At 42.3% G+C, this 20,078-nt stretch overlaps 1 protein-coding gene across 1 annotated transcript in view; it reads right to left on the bottom strand.

Moving 5' to 3' along the window:
* The window catches only part of LOC144586240 (uncharacterized), a 168,093-nt gene that overhangs the window by 2,849 nt on the left and 145,166 nt on the right, over nt 1-20,078 (bottom strand). Inside the window, exon 2 of the mRNA XM_078384095.1 lies at nt 2,318-4,918. Within this exon, the coding sequence (XP_078240221.1) occupies nt 2,318-4,589 (2,272 nt within the window). The 5' untranslated portion in view covers nt 4,590-4,918. The remainder of the gene's footprint in view (nt 1-2,317; nt 4,919-20,078) is intronic.

Raw genomic sequence — 20,078 nt, 5'->3', positions numbered from 1 at the left:
TGCATGGTGCAGTTCTGTTGTTCGGGCAGATAAGGCAAGATCCCACTTAGCTCCCACTACCTCTCCCAATAGGGAAGGAGCGTACATGGTTCATTTAAACTGGGCAAAGGCAGCAATGGGGTGGCACACAAAATGTTGTTTCTGGTTTGTGTGTGTGCAAATTTGAAGTTACCTTTTGGGATAGAAATAGAACTAAATGCAAAAGCTGCATATCTAGAGCATGTGCTTGGGGCCTAGCAATGTTCAAATGTAAGTATGCGCAGGGTTCTGGCCAAAATATTTAACTTTGAAGCAATAACAGCCTGCTTCATACATTACAGGAGAGAGAGACAGAGAGAGAGAGAGAGACATAAGGTATAGGTGCTCATGCATGTGTAAGCATGAACTGTCATAATAAAGCAAAGTGAAACATTTGCATAATGTTCTATGAGATATCCTTTTGGGGGGTTTAGAAGCTAATGGAGTTGGATAAAGCTAGTATATTATTCTGTATTTTTCACCAGTCTCAGGCGACAATATTCAGAACCAATTGAAACTAGGCTGTTTCAGAGGCTAGCATTACCCTAATTCAACCTGGTAGTGACTGTGACAAACCCAGACCTACTGGGATATGCCACAGTTTCACTAAGCTGCCACCAACCATTCCCTGTAAGGAGTCACACAGACCAGGAATGGATTTTCAACAAATAAAAGAATAAGGTTTGTTTAAAGAACACACAGGGAAAATAAAATGATCAAGTGAATAAGATACAGTAACGTGGCTTAGTCTCAATCATACATACACACAGTTTGGTTCACACAGAACACTTAACTTGAAGCACAGACCCTGAACCTATCAGTTCTGGCTAACCATACAGACACCTGAACCTATCAGGTTGGTACTGACTGACACACAGACTCCCACACCAGCTTCTTCTCTCAGCTCTTCTCCAGCTTCTACTAGCTTCTCCACACATATATATACAGTACAGCCCCTCCTCCTGATGTCCCGCCTTCCACTCCCCATAGGATGGAACTTTCCCTCCAAACCCATGACAGACAGGTAACATCAGTGCTGTATGTAACACCTCCCCTCTTTATAAGTTGTTTTGTAGGGGGAAAGCTAAAGTGCTTTTCTCCAAAAAACAACCTGGATCCAAAACATACAAAAACAGTTATACAATACAATACCATACTTACTCTAGGATAAACATATCAATTAGGCATTTAAATATTTACCATTTACAATACATCAAGTTACCTTTATTCATACAAACCAACATGTTTAATAACAAGTACATTTAACCTTTTGTCACCAAAATATATACATAGTCCATGTTTCTTTCGCCGTCTTCATTCTTCGGGTCTTCTTGACAAGGCGTCAGCAACACAGTTCACTGACCCTCTGACCACCTTCATTTCAAAGTCATAGTCTTGCAGGTTTAAAGCCCACCTCATAAGTTTACTATTGTGGGTTTTCATTGTCTTTAACCATTGCAGTGGTGAATGGTCAGTGCACAGAGTAAAATGTCTTCCCCAGATGTAAGGCTTGGCCTTCTGGATCGCGTAGACTATGGCCAGGCACTCCTTCTCCACGGTTGCCAAATGTCTCTCACCTTTCTGGAGTTTCCTACTCAGGTAGGACACTGGATGCTGGTCACCATTTTCATCCTCCTGGCAAAGAACTGCTCCTACCCTGCTGTTAGACGCATCGGTGTAGATGATGAACTCCCGGTCGAAGTCTGGAGCACGCAGCACTGGATAGTTGATGAGGGCCTCCTTCAACCTCTGGAACGCCTCCTCACAGTCGCTGGTCCACGGGATGCGGTCATCAGTCTTCTTCCTCGTCAGATCGGTCAGCGGAGCCGCAATCTCGCTAAACCTCGGGATGAACTTTCTGCGGTAGCCCACCAACCCAAGAAATGATTTGACTTTTTTCTTGGTGTTGGGTCTAGGCCAATCACGAACTGCTTCTATCTTAGCCTCTAGGGGTTTTATCACTCCTCCCCCTACTATGTGACCCAAGTATTTTATTTCTGGGCTACCCAGCTGACACTTGCTCTCTTTGCAGGGCCTAGGCCAAAGCACTTCCTCCCCTGGGTCAAAGTGCCTCTCTCTAGCTTTGTGGTCATACCATGTTTTCTGTCTGACCTTCTGAGCTTGCAGGTTTTCTGCTGCTAGCTCTAGTTTTTTTTTGGGTCATACATCAAGGTGTCTATGTATGTCACAACGTCTTGTGGGTCATCCTGGGTGATCTGCTCCCAATTTTGTTTGATCAAATCAAGGGGCCCTTTCACCCTTCTCCCAAATAAAAGTTCAAACGGACTGAACCCGGTACTGGCTTGTGGCACTGATCGATAAGCAAACAAAAGGGATTGCAGCTTCTGGTCCCAATTGTTTGGATTCTCTGCCAAGTAAGCCCTAATCATCAGAGTCCCATTGAACTTCTCCGTTAACCCATTACTTTCAGGGTGATAGGCAGTGGTTTCCTTGTGCTTAATTCCACAGATTTGCCATAAGCGTTTCATGAGCTTCGATGTGAACGATGTGCCCAAATCTGTGATTATTTCTGAGGCAAATCCCATCCTGGACATATACCCCACCAAGGCATCTGCCACTGTGTTAGTTTCAATGTTAGTCAAGGGTATGGCTTCAGGGTACCTCGTGGCATGGTCCACAATGGTGAGAATGAACCTGTTCCCCCTCTTTGTGGCCTTGGGCAAAGGTCCCACAATATCCACCCCTATGCATTTGAACGGAGTGTCAATCACAGGCAAAGGGCACAACTTTGCTTTGGTCCTGTCGCGGCTATTCCCCTGCCTTTGACACACATCACATTGTTTACAGAACTCTTTGATCTGCTTCCCTATTTCAGGCCAGTAAAAATTCTGTGTGATCCTCTGCTGTGTTTTGTTCACCCCTAAGTGCGCAGCAAACATGTCAGAGTGCCCCCTTTGTAAGATCATGGGGCGATACTTTTCAGGTACCACCAGCTGACTTCTGATCCCATCTCCCCCTTTTGAGATATTCCTCAGGGTCTCTCTATATAAAATTCCCTTTTTCTCTCGAAATCTCACTGGGGTTTCAGGTGTTAGCTGGGCGTCTGTCACCTGTTCAAAACACTTTTGGAGAGTGGCGTCTGCCTTTTGCTCTTGGCCAAATCGGCTGTCTGTGGTTAAGGTTTCCACCACAGCTTCGGAACTTCCCCCACCTGCTTCCGTCTCGGGCTCATCATTACCCCCCTGAACTGTCCCCGTGGTGGCTTGTGAGCGTGTAATCACTAGCACCCGTTTCACATGTTCAGCCAGGTCATTTCCCACGAGCACGGCTGCTGGCAGAGTTGATGAAATCACTAGCCGCCAAACTCCCCTCCAGCCTTGAAAGTTCATAGGTACCTCAGCTACTGGCAGCGAGATCACCTGTCCCTCAATCCCTGCCACCTTTATGCTCTCATTCGGGATTATATACTCCCTAGGAATAATATCTGGATGGCACAGGGTCACCTGGGAACAAGTATCCCTTAACCCCCGATACTGATGGTCAAGTATTCCTACGTCCACCCCTGCTGTTTCAAACAACTGAGAATCTGTTCTCACAAGTAAGCAGCGCCTGACCTCCACAAGAGGACCATTTTCCTCAGCCTGATCAGCAGATGTAACTGTTCCAGATTGAGTAGCCATGGCAACAGGCTCCCTCAGTGACAAGGAGCTTTGCTCTTTCTGGACACAGAACACAGCTTTTGGCTTGGGTCCACTCACATCATGAGGCACAATTCCTTTTAGCTGCTTTAATTTCTCACACTCTGAGATTAGATGGCCCTTTCCCTGACAGAAATAACATTTCCTGCTGTATTTTGCGTCTTTCTCATCTTGTTTTGATTTTCCCTCCAAAATCTGAGGTCTTGGTTTCATGTCTGAGGGCTTCCCTTCACCATGGGCCCCTCCCCCTTGCTGGTTTCTTCCTGGTCCCTGAGAGTACTTGCTGTAGGTTTCTTTAGGTTTCCCCATCGATTTCCCCTCACCCAAGGGCTTTCTTATTTGGGAAATAAAATCTGCGATCTCGGCCGCTTCGGCCACAGATTTCGGTTTCCTTTCCCTCACCTGGAACTTCAGTTCCCCATGCAGGACTGAATAGAACTGTTCCAGCGCTATCAAGTCTTTGAGCTGCTGAAAGGTCTCTGTCCCCTCCTGAGATAGCCATTTCTCTAGCAACCTCACCAATTGGGCCCCCACTTGGGTAAAAGTCTGCTCTGGTTTCTTGGTGAGTGACCTGAATCTTTGCCTCAGCTGTTCCGCATTTATCCCATGTCTGGCAAACACCAGTTTTTTAAACTCTGCAAAATCTTTCATCAGTTCCTCTGGCATCTCTGCATAGACTTCTGCCAGGCTGCCACTGATTAAAGATCGCATGATGGTCATCTTCTCAGTTTCCCTTACTGAGAAGTCCACAAACGCTCTTTCCACTAGGGAAAAGAACACCTCTGGGCAATCTCCCTTGTGGTACACAGGGAATTTCTTCAGGTCAGTTTTAGACAATTGGCCTCCCTCAGAATCCCTATTGTTATTATTGTTCTGGTTCATCATTTCCAATTTTCTTAACTCAAACGCCATCCTTTCCTTTTCCAGAGCAATTTTCTCTCTCTCCAATCTTTCTTCTCTCTTTCCCTTTCCTCCATTTTTTCTCTCTCTAATCTTTCCTCCATTTTCCTCACCCTCAGTTCATGCTGTTGGGCTATGAGCATTTTCCTGAGTTCTGGGTTCTGTTCTCCCGTGCTGTCACCCTGCACTGAGCCAAATTCATCCTCAGAACCTTGGTCAACCTGGGGGTCTTTCACTTCACCCATTTCTGCCATTTGGCTTCGAGTCAAGGGCATAATCCCCCCCCAGAACAGGCTGCTTTCAAAAGTCAAGCCTCAAAATAAAGCGACCACTTTTTTTTTCTCTTTTGCCTCAGAACCAGCCTTCTATAGATTACTGCTGTTCTTCAGCACTAACTTGCAACTGTTGCCAGCCGGAGTCCAACCCCCCTCTGCTAGGCCTCTCAGCAGACAGGCTAGATCACTGCTATTTCACACAGCTTTGCCTCAGCCTTTTTCCCGCCAAAACAGGTTGCCTCAGAGCTCCCTAATCTAGTCCCCAGTTGGCACGTTCTTCCACTAGCGCACCTCCCCGTGAGGTACGCCTAGAAGATTACCTACGTGCTCTCAGATTGTCCCTGACTAGACCCCCCTTGCTCTGGGCACACTTGCCAAGGCTTTGCTGGACCACTGGACAACTGGACCAGTCGTATCCCACACGCTGGACACCAATCAATGTGACAAACCCAGACCTACTGGGATATGCCACAGTTTCACTAAGCTGCCACCAACCATTCCCTGTAAGGAGTCACACAGACCAGGAATGGATTTTCAACAAATAAAAGAATAAGGTTTATTTAAAGAACACACAGGGAAAATAAAATGATCAAGTGAATAAGATACAGTAACGTGGCTTAGTCTCAATCATACATACACACAGTTTGGTTCACACAGAACACTTAACTTGAAGCACAGACCCTGAACCTATCAGTTCTGGCTAACCATACAGACACCTGAACCTATCAGGTTGGTACTGACTGACACACAGTAGTACCCTGTCTGACACACAGACTCCCACACCAGCTTCTTCTCTCAGCTCTTCTCCAGCTTCTACTAGCTTCTCCACACATATATATACAGTACAGCCCCTCCTCCTGATGTCCCGCCTTCCACTCCCCATAGGATGGAACTTTCCCTCCAAACCCATGACAGACAGGTAACATCAGTGCTGTATGTAACAGTGACCACCACATGAATGTCTAAAGGCTAAACCATACCTGTCATTAGAGCTCAAATTACAGCAGTTTTAGAGGAATGATCTGGGCAGACCATGTCTGGCAAACAAGACTTGCAAACAAAGGCTGTGTTTAGTTCCTGAAGACCAAACACAAAACAAAGCAAGCTAATTTTCAAACTATGTGAGGTGAGAACAGCTTTTGTGTACTAGTCATATTCTTTCAGCAATTAAAGACTTCTAATTATGGGAAATCTATAACACACAGTTAAATCCCAAGTTTCTATTCATCCAGGAAAGGGTACAGCTAACCAACTAAACAGAATATGTGCATGTTTCCACCTTCCATTCAAAAGACCCTGCTATGGTGGTCTTTGATTCCTCAGAGTAAAGCTGGAAATCTGTCTCTTTCCTCAAACAAAATGTTGTTCCAAAACTGCTGTCTGCTTTTCATTACTATCTGTTTACATTTCTAGATTCATGTGTATGTGATTTATGCACCACCACATGTACTGGAGAAAACCTAGTAAGTGACCAAGCTAATGCAATTGAAGTAGCCCACTTCAGGTCAGAAAGAGTCATTTTAACATTTTAAATTTGTTTGAACTTTATCTTTAATATATGTCCATAATTTTTAAATTGTACAATGTGTTGATATGAATAAAGAAATACCATCTGTTTACAATTCAAATACAATTAATTATTTGCAAGTTTCATAACTCCAACTGGCTCTTTCATGCCAGATTGTCTGAAGTCAAACACCTGTTAGCCGGGAACGGGGGTGGGGGTGGGGGTGGGGGTGGGGGGAGAGAGACCAAAAATGCTTTCTGCCCATCCACCTATTTTCACTTTTAAAAAACAAAATCTTGTTGTGCTTCTAGAATTGGTAAGATATACTGTAATATCATGAGTGTTTCTAGTTATAATTGTTATCTTAGTGCATCTTTCAACTTCTATTGCTTATATGGAATTTAAAAAGCAGTACAAAGCAGAGGACAAGTACAAGTAGCTCCAGAGCTAATGAAGTGGTTGTGCCAAAGCCGAAAGGATGCTCAGCTGTGGACATGCCTGGAAGTGAAAGGAAAGTCCAATGCTGCAAAGAAAAATACTGCATAGGAACCTGGAATGTAAGATCTATGAACCTTGGGAAACTGGATGTGGTCAAACAGAAGATGGCAAGAATAAACATCGACATCCTGGGCATCAGTGAACTAAAATGGACAGGAATGGGTGAATTCAATTCAGATGATTATCATATCTACTATTGTGGGCAAGAATCCCGTAGAAGGAATGGAGTAGCCCTCATAGTCAACAAAAGAGTGGGAAAAGCTGTAATGGGATACAATCTCAAAAATGATAGAATAAGGTCAATATGAATCCAAGGCAGACCTTTCAACATCACAATAATCCAAGTTCATGCACCAACCACCATTGCTGAGGAGACTGAAATTGAACAATTTTATGAAGATTTACAACACCTTCTAGAACTGACACCAAAGAAAGATGTTCTTCTCATTCTAGGGGACTGGAATGCTAAAGTTGGGAGTCAAGATATAAAAGGAACAACAGGAAAGTTTGGCCTGGGAGTTCAAAATGAAGCAGGGCAACAGCTAATAGAGTTTTGTCAAGAGAACAAGCTGGTCATCACAAACACTCTTTTCCAACAACACAAGAGGCGACTCTATACATGGAAATCACCAGATGGGCAATACCGAAATCAGATTGATTATATTCTCTGCAGCCAAAGATGGAGAAGCTCTATACAGTCAGCAAAAACAAGACCTGGAGCTGATTGTGGCTCTGATCATCAGCTTCTCATAGCAAAATTCAAATTTAAACTGAAGAGAGTAGGAAAAACCACTGGGCTACTCAGGTATAATCTAAACCAAATCCCTTATGAATACACAGTGGAAGTAAAGAACAGATTTAAGGAACTCGATTTGGTGGACAGAGTGCCTGAAGAACTTTGGATAGAGGCTTGTAACATTGTACAGGAGGCAGCAATAAAAACCATCCCAAAGAAAAGGAAATGCAAGAAAGCAAAGTGGCTGTCCAACGAGGCCTTAGAAATAGCAGAGAGCAGAAGGGAAACAAAATGCAAGGAAGATAGGGAAAGTTACAGAAAACTGAACGCAGACTTCCAAAGAATAGCAAGGACAGACTTGAAGGCCTTCTTAAATGCAAAGAAATAGAGGAAAATAACAGAAAAGGAAAAACCAGAGATCTGTTCAGGAAAATTGGAGATATTAGAGGAATATTTTGTGCAAAGATGGACATGATAAAGGACAAAAATGGAAGGGACCTAACAGAAGCAGAAGACATCAAGAAGAGGTGGCAAGAATACACAGAGGAATTATATCAGAAAGATTTGGATATCCTGGACAACCCAGACAATGTAGTTGCTGACCTAGAGCCAGACATCCTGGAGAGTGAAGTCAAGTGGGTCTTAGAAAGCCTGGCTAACAGCAAGGCCAGTGGAGGTGATGACATTCCAGTTAAACTATTTAAAATCTTAAAAGATGATGCTGTTACGGTGCTACATTCAATATGCCATCAAGTTTGGAAAACTCAACAATGGCCAGAGGACTGGAAAAGATCAGTCTACATCCCAATCCCAAAGAAAGGCAGTGCCAAAGAATGCTCCAACTACCGTACAATAGCATTCATTTCACACGCCAGCAAGGTTATGCTCAAAATCCTACAAGATAGGCTTCAGCAGTATGTGGACCGAGAACTCTCAGAAGTACAAGTTGGATTCCGAAGAGGCAGAGGAACTAGAGACCAAATTGCTAACATGCGCTGGATTATGGAGAAAGCCAGAGAGTTCCAGAAAAATATCTACTTCTGCTTCATTGACTATGCAAAAGCCTTTGACTGTGTGGACCACAGCAAACTATGGCAAGTCCTTAAATAAATGGGAGTGCCTGACCACCTTATCTATCTCCCGAGAAACCTATATGTGGGACAGGAAGCAACAGTTAGAACTGGATATGGAACAACGGATTGGTTCAAAATTGGGAAAGGAGTACGACAAGGCTGTATATTGTCCCCCAGCTTATTTAATATATATGCAGAATACATCATGCGGAAGGCTGGACTGGAGGAATCCCAAGCCGGAATTAAGATTGCCGGAAGAAATATCAACAACCTCCGATATGCAGATGATACCACTCTGATGGCAGAAAGTGAGGAGGAATTAAAGAACCTCTTAATGAGGGTGAAAGAGGAGAGTGCAAAAATGGCCTGAAATTCAACATCAAAAAAAACTAAGATCATGGCCACTGGTCCCATCAACTCCTGGCAAATAGAAGCGGAAGATATGGAGGCAGTGACAGATTTTATTTTCTTGGTGATCCATGATCACTGCAGATGGAGACAGCAGCCATGAAATTAAAAGACGCCTGCTTCTTGGGAGGAAAGCGATGACAAACCTTGACAGCATCTTAAAAAGCAGAGACATCACCTTGCCAACAGAAGTCCGAATAGTCAAAGCTATGGTCTTTCCTGTCGTGATGTATGGAAGTGAGAGCCGGACCATAAAGAAAACAGACCGCCAAAGAATTGATGCCTTTGAATTGTGGTGCTGGAGGAGGCTCTTGAGAGTCCCCTGGACTGCAAGGAGAACAAACCTATCAATTCTAAAAGAAATCAACCCTGAGTGTTCACTGGAAGGACAGATCCTGAAGCTGAGGCTCCAGTACTTTGGCCATCTCATGAGAAGACTCCTTGGAAAAGACCTTGATGTTAGGAAAGTGTGACGGCAAGAGGAGAAGGGGACGACAGAGGATGAGATGGCTGGATAGTGTCTGTGAAGCAACCAACATGAATTTGACACAACTCCAGGAGGCAGTGGAAGACAGGAGGGCCTGGTGTGCTCTGGTCCATGGGGTCACGAAGAGTCGGACATGACTAAACGACTAAACAACGACAAAGGTCTCATTGTAAACATTCTGTGAGACTGTCCATAATAAAATATATCATTTTCTCTGAGACATCATATTGACATCTTAAAGAATGTGAAGTACAAGAAGTTGAAGGACATACAAGACTTTTTAGTCAGTTCTGGTAAACTTTATTTTAACATACACTACCGAATATTAAGTAGCCCCAGCGGATCTGTTATGTTTGTGGCAGAATCTGCAAGACGCTTAAAATTAGCAATATCACAGTCTTAAACTAATAATAAGTAGGTCATTAATGTCAAGCTATCAAGTTATATAACAAACCAGACTACCTATGCTTCTATCAGATGAATGTGTGTGTGTGTGTGTGTGTGTGTGTGTGTGTGTGTGTGTGTGTGTGTGTGTGTGTGTGTGTGTGTGTGTGTGTGTGTGAGAGAGAGAGAGAGAGAGAGAGAGAGAGAGAGAGAGAGATGAGGAAGCAGAGAGAAAGGATTAAGTTTACTTTTTTCTAATAGCTGGAAAAAATCTATAGAGCTTTATTATTGGCAGTACTGAAAAATAATAATTGAATGAATGAATGTTGGACAAATTTGTGCAGAAAGGCCAGGAACCTGGCTTGTCCATAAGGAGGGCCTCTCTAGATAGTTTGGTTTGATTGATCAGCAAAACAGACGTTAACAATTGCTTCCTGCTTCCCCTTTTCATTCAGGGCTAAATGCTAACCTGCAGGGTACACAGCTATTTCTCCTTTGCCTGAATACTTAGGAGGCACTGTAAATTGAACGGGAGACTTAGTGTAGCCCAAAGGAGCAGAAATCGGAGTGTGGAATTTTTTTTTTTGCTGGAAGTGGAAAAAACAGTGACCCCTTCATTGAATGCTTTGCTTATTTTGTGCTGCCTCAAGCTATGAGTCTAAATCTCATTAGATAGTCCCATTCTAGCCAGTGACCATGTCAAAATACCACATTGGACGGTTCAAAAATAAAGCTACTGAAACCAAGATTGAATGTAAAGTAACGTTACAAATGTCTGGTTATACTGTATTGTGATAAGACTGTGCTACTTGATATCAGGCATTTCAACCAGGGATTATGCTTTGGGGTGATCAATTTTCCACAATGCCAGTGAAACCTTGTGATTTTGTGAGCAATGGGAGGAGTTATTTATTTATTTGTTTGTTTATTTGTTGATTTGATTTGATTTGATTTTTACCCCGCCCCTCTGGGGCACCTTCAGGATTTCATTTGCTGGCACTGCACACTTTTAAGATTGTGATTCCTAATTATGGTTTGTTGTTTATAACCTACCACCCACAAATGAAAGAAACCTGCATGATGTGCCTTTGGGATAATAAAATTCTGTCTGGAAAGGAATTATAATCATTGATCGGACCTCTACATTTATGTAGCTGACTTGTTATGTGCTATCATTTCTGATGTATGGCAACTGAGGGATGTGAGAGGTTCAGGGAGGGGTTCTCTATGCCACTGCCCAGTGAAGTTTCATGACAGACTGGGGGGGGGGGGGTTTGATCTCAAGCCTCCTGAGTCCTAATCCAATTCTATCCACAAGATCACATTGACTCTCCTAGCTGACTTACATAATAGATGATTAGTAATAGTCCTGTTGTGCTATTTTATGTAATTTTAAAGTATTGTTGTTGTTTCTGTAATATTGTAATATCTGGAACAACAAAGCATTTGTTGTTCCAAAAGGATAACCAATGTTCCTTTTGAGTAACCCTCCTCAAGCCACCTCTGACCATTCAAATGCCCTCGCTCTCTGGACCTAGCCTGTATACCTACTACATACAGTGAGAGAAGTAAACCTGCCCCCCCCCCCCGTCAAGACCATTTTCATGATCCCTAGAAGTACACAAATCCTTTTGGGGACTCTTCTCACATGGATGATTCATGCCTAAGTAGAGACAGTTCTCCTGTAAAAAAAGGTATGGCCTCTTCACACTTACTTTTAGGAAACTACTCAGTGTGTTTGCTTGCTTGCTTGCTTGCTTGCTTTTAATCCGAAGCAGTGATGGTTGCCTTGAACTCACGTGACCATCTTTCCAGTTCCTTTTTTTCTTCCAGGGAGCGCTGGGGCTGGAAAAATGACTGAATCCCTGATGTTGACATAGTGGAAGGACTCAAGCGAAGTGGAACGGATTGATCTGCCTCTTTCCTTTCCTTATAGAATGAGGCAGCTGCCTAAGATGGTAGAGGCAGAACAGCAGGGAGCATTTGGTGTAACCTTGAATGGCAGAGTTCTGTGTCCCTTAAGAAAGCCTGGTGCCCTCTAGTGCAGTGGAGGACACAGTACTATTATTAGTATTAGAACTAGATTTAATTACTAAAGTGGGTTGCTTTCATTTATTTCTTTGTTTCATTTTGACCTTGTATTTTCACTAAAAAAGATGGCTAACAAATGCCTTTAAGAATGCATGACAGAATAAAACCATTAAAAGTGCCAGAAGAGGAAGAGCCTCCTCAGATTTCCTTCAGAACAGTAACAGTAACATTTGGGACCATTCCCTGTATGGGAAACAGAACTGGAAAAACAGGACAAGGTGAATGTTTCCTCTACCAAAACAGTAGGGTGGTCAGGTGGCTTACCTAAGAGAGGCCAGTCTACCTTGCTTGAACAGGCTTCAGAGGGGAGATAAAATACCAGTTTCACAAAGCAGCTTCCTGGTTGCACAATGAACTAAACCCATTGTCTTCTTACCTACAGAAAAAGACAGTGGGTTACAGTCTACTGAAATTAGTAGGAGCTAAAAGTGGCTAAGATAATTGGCTGGGAAATTTCTGGTTCCCATTTCCACCCTGGAACTATTTGGCCTTAAGCTAGCTCCCATTCTCTCAGTCTCAGCCTCACTCACCCACACATTATACCTGCAACGTGGGGAGGCAACTGTATTCTAGCAGAACTCTTCCTATAGAGATAATGCATGTGAAAAAAGCTTTGATTACTTTTTGTGCGCTATAAAAAAAACACTCAGGCCCATACAGCTGGATTAAGAACAGAGTTATTTTCATTTTTAAATGCTTCCAGAATATGATAGAGGGAGGTACTCCCAAGCTTTTCAGTTAATACTGGATGCACAGCAATTGCAAATCCACATGTTTACCATTCTTACAGAGATTATTTTTGCACATAGTACCATTACAAGCAGAAAAATTCAGACCAACTGCGGTCTTCCATAATTTGTGTTAATTTAATTTTGACGCAGTCTGTGGCATAAAAGAAACAACACACTATCCTTTCCCCCTAAAATATAACAGACTGACTGTCTAATCCTTTTTTAACCATTTCTCTGCTGATGAGTCCCAATATTTGCAATAACTTCACTGTGATACCTCTGCAATGGCTTAGTTATTTGTTTGTTTGTTTCCATTTCTATACCACCTCGTTACCACTCCTTGGATGGTTTACAATGTACAATAAAACCATACACTTAAAATATCATATAATAAATACAAAAAATACAATAAAACCTGTTGCTAGCTAAAACGACCTTTTTAAAAAAAATACACAAATTAAAATCCATTTGAACATCTTGGGACAATATTTACACTAATATAAGGCAGCTTTATATAATTTTGTTTTAAGTAGTTTCCTAAAAACTTAGGGATGGTGTCTGGCAAACTTCTGTAGAAAGCTTATTCCAGAGGAAAGTGGCTAGGAAACAGAATCAAAAGTTACAAATATTACTTTTTAAAATAATTCCTAGGCTCTCCCCAGCCATGATGGCCACCGCTTATGATGGCTGAAGATTTGGGGAGTTGCAATCATCATGATGCCTCCAACAACACCATGTTGTCTAGTTCTCAATGATCTTTTTAAACATATCTGTTTTGCATTGATTTCTGCCTAATCCAGGAGTAGGAAACCTATGACTCTCCAGCTATTGCTGAACTTCTCCTCCTGTCCTCTCTTATCTTTGGTGACACTGGGAGGACTGGTGGAAGCCACCGTTCAGAAAGTTCCCCAGCCCGGGCCTAGTCTAACACATAAGCCTTCCAAACTGATGTATTTTTAAAAGATGAATCATTTCTGTTTCAGTACTGCATCTCTTCTATACTCATGAGAAGCAATGAGGAAATGAAAAGAGATCACAAATCATGTCAGCATAAGAAGTAAGTCTACTGAAATCCATGAGCATGAATTCTCTCAACTCTCTCCTGTCCTGATAGGAATGTGAACATATTTCAATGCAATTATGTTGCATTTCTCCAAACCTCACCCGCATTCTTGACCCATCTTTAGTATTTATCACGTCACAAGACTCTATTTCTCACAAGGGAGTTCACGAGTTTGATCATACGCACACCCTTCCTTGAAACCTTGTTTATATTTTCCAACTGTATGTATTTTAGCCTTTTGCAGTTTTCCCCCTGTTCTTGTGAAGTTTGTTCCCTGCTATGAAATAATATTCCTTGTTTATATGCGAGGGGGCATTTATTTATTTATTTATTTATTTATTTATTTATTTATTTATTTATTTATTTATTTATTTATTTATTTCCCACTTCTTTCTCCTTAAAAAGGGACCAAAGTGGCTAACCTCATTAAAAGACCATATTTAAAGCCAAAAACAGTTAAGTATACAAATGTATTCACGAAAGCTTTCACGGCTGGGATCTAATGGTTGTTGTGGGGTTTTTGGGCTCTTTGACCGTGTTCTGAAGGTTGTTCTTCCTAACATTTCGCCAATCTCACAGAGAACAACCTTCAGGACACGGCCAAAGAGCCCGAAAAACCCTCAACAACCATAAGTATTCAAATACTAGAAAGCCTCAAATACCACACTATAAAATGGTAAACAAAAACAACAAAGCGTGCCTGAAGAGAAAGGTCTTCACCTGCTTGCCGAAGGACAGCAAGGATGGTAAGCGAGCCTGGCCTCTTGTGGGAGGGAGCTCCAAAGTCTGGGAGCAGGAACAGAAAAGGCCCTCTCACATGCTCCTTTTGACCAGTGTTAACCATCTCTTTACTAAGAATTCTAACTGTTGGTAGGGAGATATATGGATGATGAAATCTATAGACGAACCATGACAAAGACAGGACCCAGATTTGCCTGTGGTCCCGTGTTGAGGACGGTGCAGTGGCTTGGGTCCCTTTTGTGTCAGATATGATGTCCACCATGCAGTGCCTTGCAAAGTGACCCATGGAAAGGGCCCAGGAGTGAGGGTCAGCCCTCGATTGACTGGTCTGGCACGTGGGTCTCCTGCAGGTGGACCTGAGGGGAGTAACTCCCTCTCTGGTCCGCCAGCACAACATAAGAAGAGACAAGCCAAGAGCCTTAGTCTTGCTGACGCACTGTGTCCCAACCGGCCGCTCAGGGTGTTGCACTAGTTTCCAGGAGTACACAGGCTGCTCTGGGGCACAGTTTTATTTGTTTGTTGATGTGCTTGTTTCTTTTCACCTGTCACAACTTAGTAGCATTTTCGGGCATTGTGATGGATTAAACTGGTTGTTGGGGCAGCAGGCAGGGACTTTGCATGCCCGGCTGGGGGGAGAAATCCCCAAAGGGGAACTAGGAGTGGGTCCTTGGTCTGCCCCAGCTTGGGAGGGGAGAATTGCCCCTGGATGGCAGTGGAGTCATGGAGTGGCATACATCCGTGTTGTTTCCAGAGAGAACTGTGACTTCCAAGTGGTCTCTCAGGGAGATGTTGGTCTGCATTGGGGGACACACAGGTCTCCCAATTAGCTGGATACAGCCAATGCTTGGCCAGAATAACTACCACTGTGATCAAGAAAGTTGTGGCCTCTTTATCCCAATTATGGTGTGTGTGTCTATTATTCATAGACCCCCAGCTTAGCAGTAGCCCATCAAATCACAACTACTTTTATTATTTTTCTAGAAAAACTAGTTAATTCAGAAATAGCAAACAGTAAGGTGGGTGGAGCCTCCCGATGTAATTTGAACATCTGTCTTGTTTTATTTTGTTTTAATTAATTGGTTTCACTCAGATTCATCCCACCATAGAACTCTTGATGGAAACAGAAGGATCTTCCCTTGAATCTAAGCAACCCTAAGTCTTTAGGCAGCTGACTGGATTGCTCAATGGTTTGAGTATGGCTGTGGATCTGGTCAGGATTTTGATTCCTCACAGTGCTTTCTGTGAGTAGAACTAGCCTGTGTGATTATGGGCAAGCTGCACAGTCTCAGGGAGCCCCCAGAACAAAGGAATGGTAAATCAATTCTGTGTATTCTCTACCTTGACTTGACTTGACAGCACATCATTATTATATTATGGAGTCTTTAGGAACAGACAAGCATGGCCCTGAGATGCTTTTTCTTTTTCTCTAGAGTTTAGAAAACAAGTTTTTGGATTACTCAGCTAGTGCCATGATTCAGGAGCTATAGTCTCAAAAAGTAACATTTCTGGGTTCCATCAACAACAGGGCCCTCAACTCTACAGCCATCCCAGCTTCATGCCTGCCTTTGTGCTCATAAATCCCCTTTAGCCCTTTAATGTTTAGATACTGCTATCTTTTTGAAAAAGGAGGGAAGGAAGGAAGAAGTACAGACAACAGATCTTAATAATACCAGAAACAGGAGTTCAGGTCAAGAAGAGGAGAGTCACAAAACATTAGCATGCAACATGTTTAAAACTGGATTGTTTCCACCCCTTGGCATCCTAGCTTTTTAACAGTCTCTGAGTGACAATAAATCTCAAATTGTTAAACACTTCCAGGGCTCTGTTGACAGAAGAATTGAAACAATTCAGTGATGTTTCTACAAGTCCCTTTGACATTCTGACCTCTGCACATTTCTGGCTTTCAAATGCAAACCTGAGACAACAATACTATATGATCCAGCCTGTCACAGATTGAACAGCACTTGCTGACTCAATGTACAGTACAGATCAGATAACCAAGGCTTTGCCTCAAATGGCTTGATGGTTATCTTGTGAAACTGGTTGTAGGTATCAGTGTAGTTCACCTTCCATTCAGTACAGAGATAAACTGAAAGCCAAGGCTTCTGTTCCCATGCTTAAAATAACTTTAGGTTAGTTTTAGATATATATATATATCTTAAAATAAAAGGCATTACAGCAAATTTACAACTGTTGGGGGTAATTAGAAAATGTAGCTAAACATTAGATATTGGGGGGTGGGTGGAATTATCTGGCAAATTCTTTACTGAAATTTGTTTCCAAAAGCTTAAATATATTTTCCAATGCCATACACAACCTGTCCTACAAGCACAGACTTCATTCATATAGTATTGTTCAATTTGGAGTATGATGACTATCATAAGGATGACAAGCACTATTAGAAGGATAAAAATAAGGGTATCATATTCAGCTCACCTCAAATGGAGGAGGGGGTGCCATTAGAAGGCATTCCACTAAATATTGTAATGTATGTGTGTGTACATACATATATGCATCACAAAACACTAACTGTATGATACACTCTGTATCTCACATGCTGGTCCTGTGCCACCTATTCCTCATCCTGGTCTGCCAGCTACTGGCCTGTTCCATCTTAACCTGTAGCTACTGCAGTACGGCTCCTTCTTTTATCAGTAGCCTTAAACCTTGTCAGGTAGGCCATGCTGTAGATCCTTCCCATGCCGATGTTGCCGTAGTTTCTAGAAAAGACCCACACTGCGGTATTCCCTATATTCAGAAGATGTTATGAGCAGTGGCCCCCAGGAGGAATGCCAGGATCTGGGCGGACCAATACACACATTACATTAAGAGTTGGAAATACTGAAAGAGTGTTTCTAAATCCAGTTAGGACCAGTTTATGCTTGTAGACATCCATCTGGATAATTCTCCATGTGAATCAGAACCTCTTCCAGACTGTAATATTGTGACTAATTTAAATACAATACAGAGAATCTGTCTTTAGTCCTCTGCATAAACTGTCCTAGAAGACAGTTGATCTTACTCATCTAATACAATCTGATTTAACTATTTAATGACATGTGGGCTATCACTCTTGATCTTTTTCCTGATCCATAGGCCTTGCTTTAATATTATCCAGTAATTTCACGGTATTTATTTATTTTTTTGCTAAGTAACAAAGGACTGGAGGCTACATTAGCCAGGAAGATGGGCACATGGTAAAATAAACAGTGATCTGGAAGGCATACTCTGATATTTTCTCCACATGAACAATGCAGCCTTTTTTTTCTTTCTTTTTTTTTTTGAAGCTTCAGGCTTATCTCCCTTCAAACTAAACTGAGTGCCCTCATGCTGGGTCACTGCCAACCCTTCCAGATGTGCGCATTTCAATAGTCAGCTGATGCACAGAAGAGGGCTCTGGAAAACATTGGATTAACTGCAGTCAAGCCCTTGGTATTGCTGTATGGAACTAATTTGAAAATTCTACTGTTGTAAACTACAGTTCCCAGATGTCTCCCTCCTAGCTTTTTATTTGATGAACTCCAAAAGCTTTAATGTAACCAATTTATTTATTTAATTTTATTTCTTTAAAATATTTTATACTGCCTTTCTCATTAAAAAGAAACAACCATTTGACCGGATTAAGAATAGAGTTTAGCAAACTTAACATACCATCCTTTACCAAGCAGTCACACAAACTTTTTTATATAATTATGTGAAATCTCTCTTTGCTGACTTGAAGTTCTACTCATTTAAAACTTGCTTTGCAGCCTCTGAGGTTGAGAACAGAAAACAAGCAAGCTCTGAGTCAGAACCCTAATGTCTTTAGATCTCCCTCTACTGGTGCAGTTGGAGCACTACATCTATACTGGAAAGCCCTCCTGTGTTTTCCCCCTCTATACATCTTCTTGACTTCGTTTAGCAACGCTGACTGTCTTGTGGGAGCATCCTTTACATTAAGACTTATTACTGAACTGTGTTCCATGAAAGGTGCTCCCATGCATGGACCTCTACATTTAGGCTGCAGGGAGATTAAGTTCCCCAAAGCATACAGCAGTCTGCTCTTGGAAACTGGATGCTGGGTTGTAAAAGCAGTGGGGAACATGTGCCCCTTCCATGTTATTGGACTGTAACTGCCATTTGCTTAGCTAATGGTAAAACATGTTACTGGACTGCATAGCTATCAACTCAGCAATTGGTATAGCCAATGGTGAAAGCTGAAAGGAAATGTAATGAGTAAAGCCTAAAACGCTGCATGTTTCCCAACCGTAGACTACAGAGACCATTTGTCCCATTAGCAGCTGCCTTGTTAGGCAAACTGACACTCCCAGAAGCACTGTATTCTAATCTGGTTGATTTCATGAGTTCTTTTCACCTTTCTGGGCAAATTTTCATTGTTATTCTGAGGGGATTCATAATCTGTTGCTTCCAGTATACAACCTTGTATTAATGTAACAGCATTAAACCGATCAAGATATATATTTATGTGCCCACATGCCTCTAATCCTCAGAATGATACAAGAAGGGGGACGGAAGCATTCATTTGAAATTAAATGCATTTTAATGTATTCTCGAAGGCTTTCACGGCCGGGATCTGATGGTTGTTGTGGGTTTTTCGGGCTCTTTGGCCGTGTTCTGAATGAAGGTTGTTCTTCCTGACATTTCGCCAGTATCTGTGGCTGGCATCTTCAGAGGACTGGAGTAGGAACTCTGCCCATGCTCTGTTGCTGTTTGTTGGATAGTTGAGTATTTATAGCTATGGGAACAGCTTTTGTTCCTTTCAGGAGATAGGGTGATCAGCGTGTTTTTGTTGTGGATGTATTGTTGTGATAAGTGGGAGAGATTATCTGTCACTGTGATTGATGGGTGTCTTTAGCTGGTCTCTTTTGTGTGATGATCCCTGGTCCTTGTGGCTGGGTAGAGCTTGTTGACCTTCTGCAGGCTGTATTTTCCAGTGCTGAAAGCCAGGCCTTGTTCAGTTTCAGACTTTCTTCTTTTTTGTTGAAGCTATGCTGATGTTTATGGATTTCAATGGCTTCCCTGTGCAGTCTAACATAATGATTGCTGGTGTTGTCCAGTACTTTAGTATTTTGAAATAGAATTTCATGTCCAGCTTGTTTTAGGTCATGTTCAGCTACTGCTGATTTTTCTGGTTGTTTTAGTCTGCAGTGACTCTCGTGTTCTTTGATTCTGGTGTGGATGCTGCATTTTATGGTTCCAATATATGCTGTCCCAATATGTAAAAGAGGAGACAGGATGTAAACAGATGGAAGGCTGAACATTTCTGAATATCCAGCTCCCTATAGGTTTATGAGCTACTTTGATGAAATGCAACACATTGTGATACCTGATGAGCCCAATTCTATTGACCGCACTTCCTAACAATTTGTTCCATGATAACAAGGCTGCCCAGCTTTTGAGAATTCTTTTCATTATCATTTTCTTTCCTATCTGCCAACTTCCAAAAGTTGTTTGACGTAACTCCTTTCTCCCCTTCAATCTCTTTTCCCCTGTGTGACTAGTTAGGG

This window comes from Pogona vitticeps, chromosome 2 (assembly GCF_051106095.1).
Source record: "Pogona vitticeps strain Pit_001003342236 chromosome 2, PviZW2.1, whole genome shotgun sequence".
NCBI lineage: Eukaryota > Metazoa > Chordata > Lepidosauria > Squamata > Agamidae > Pogona > Pogona vitticeps.
This window is presented reverse-complemented; position numbering and strand designations above follow the sequence as displayed.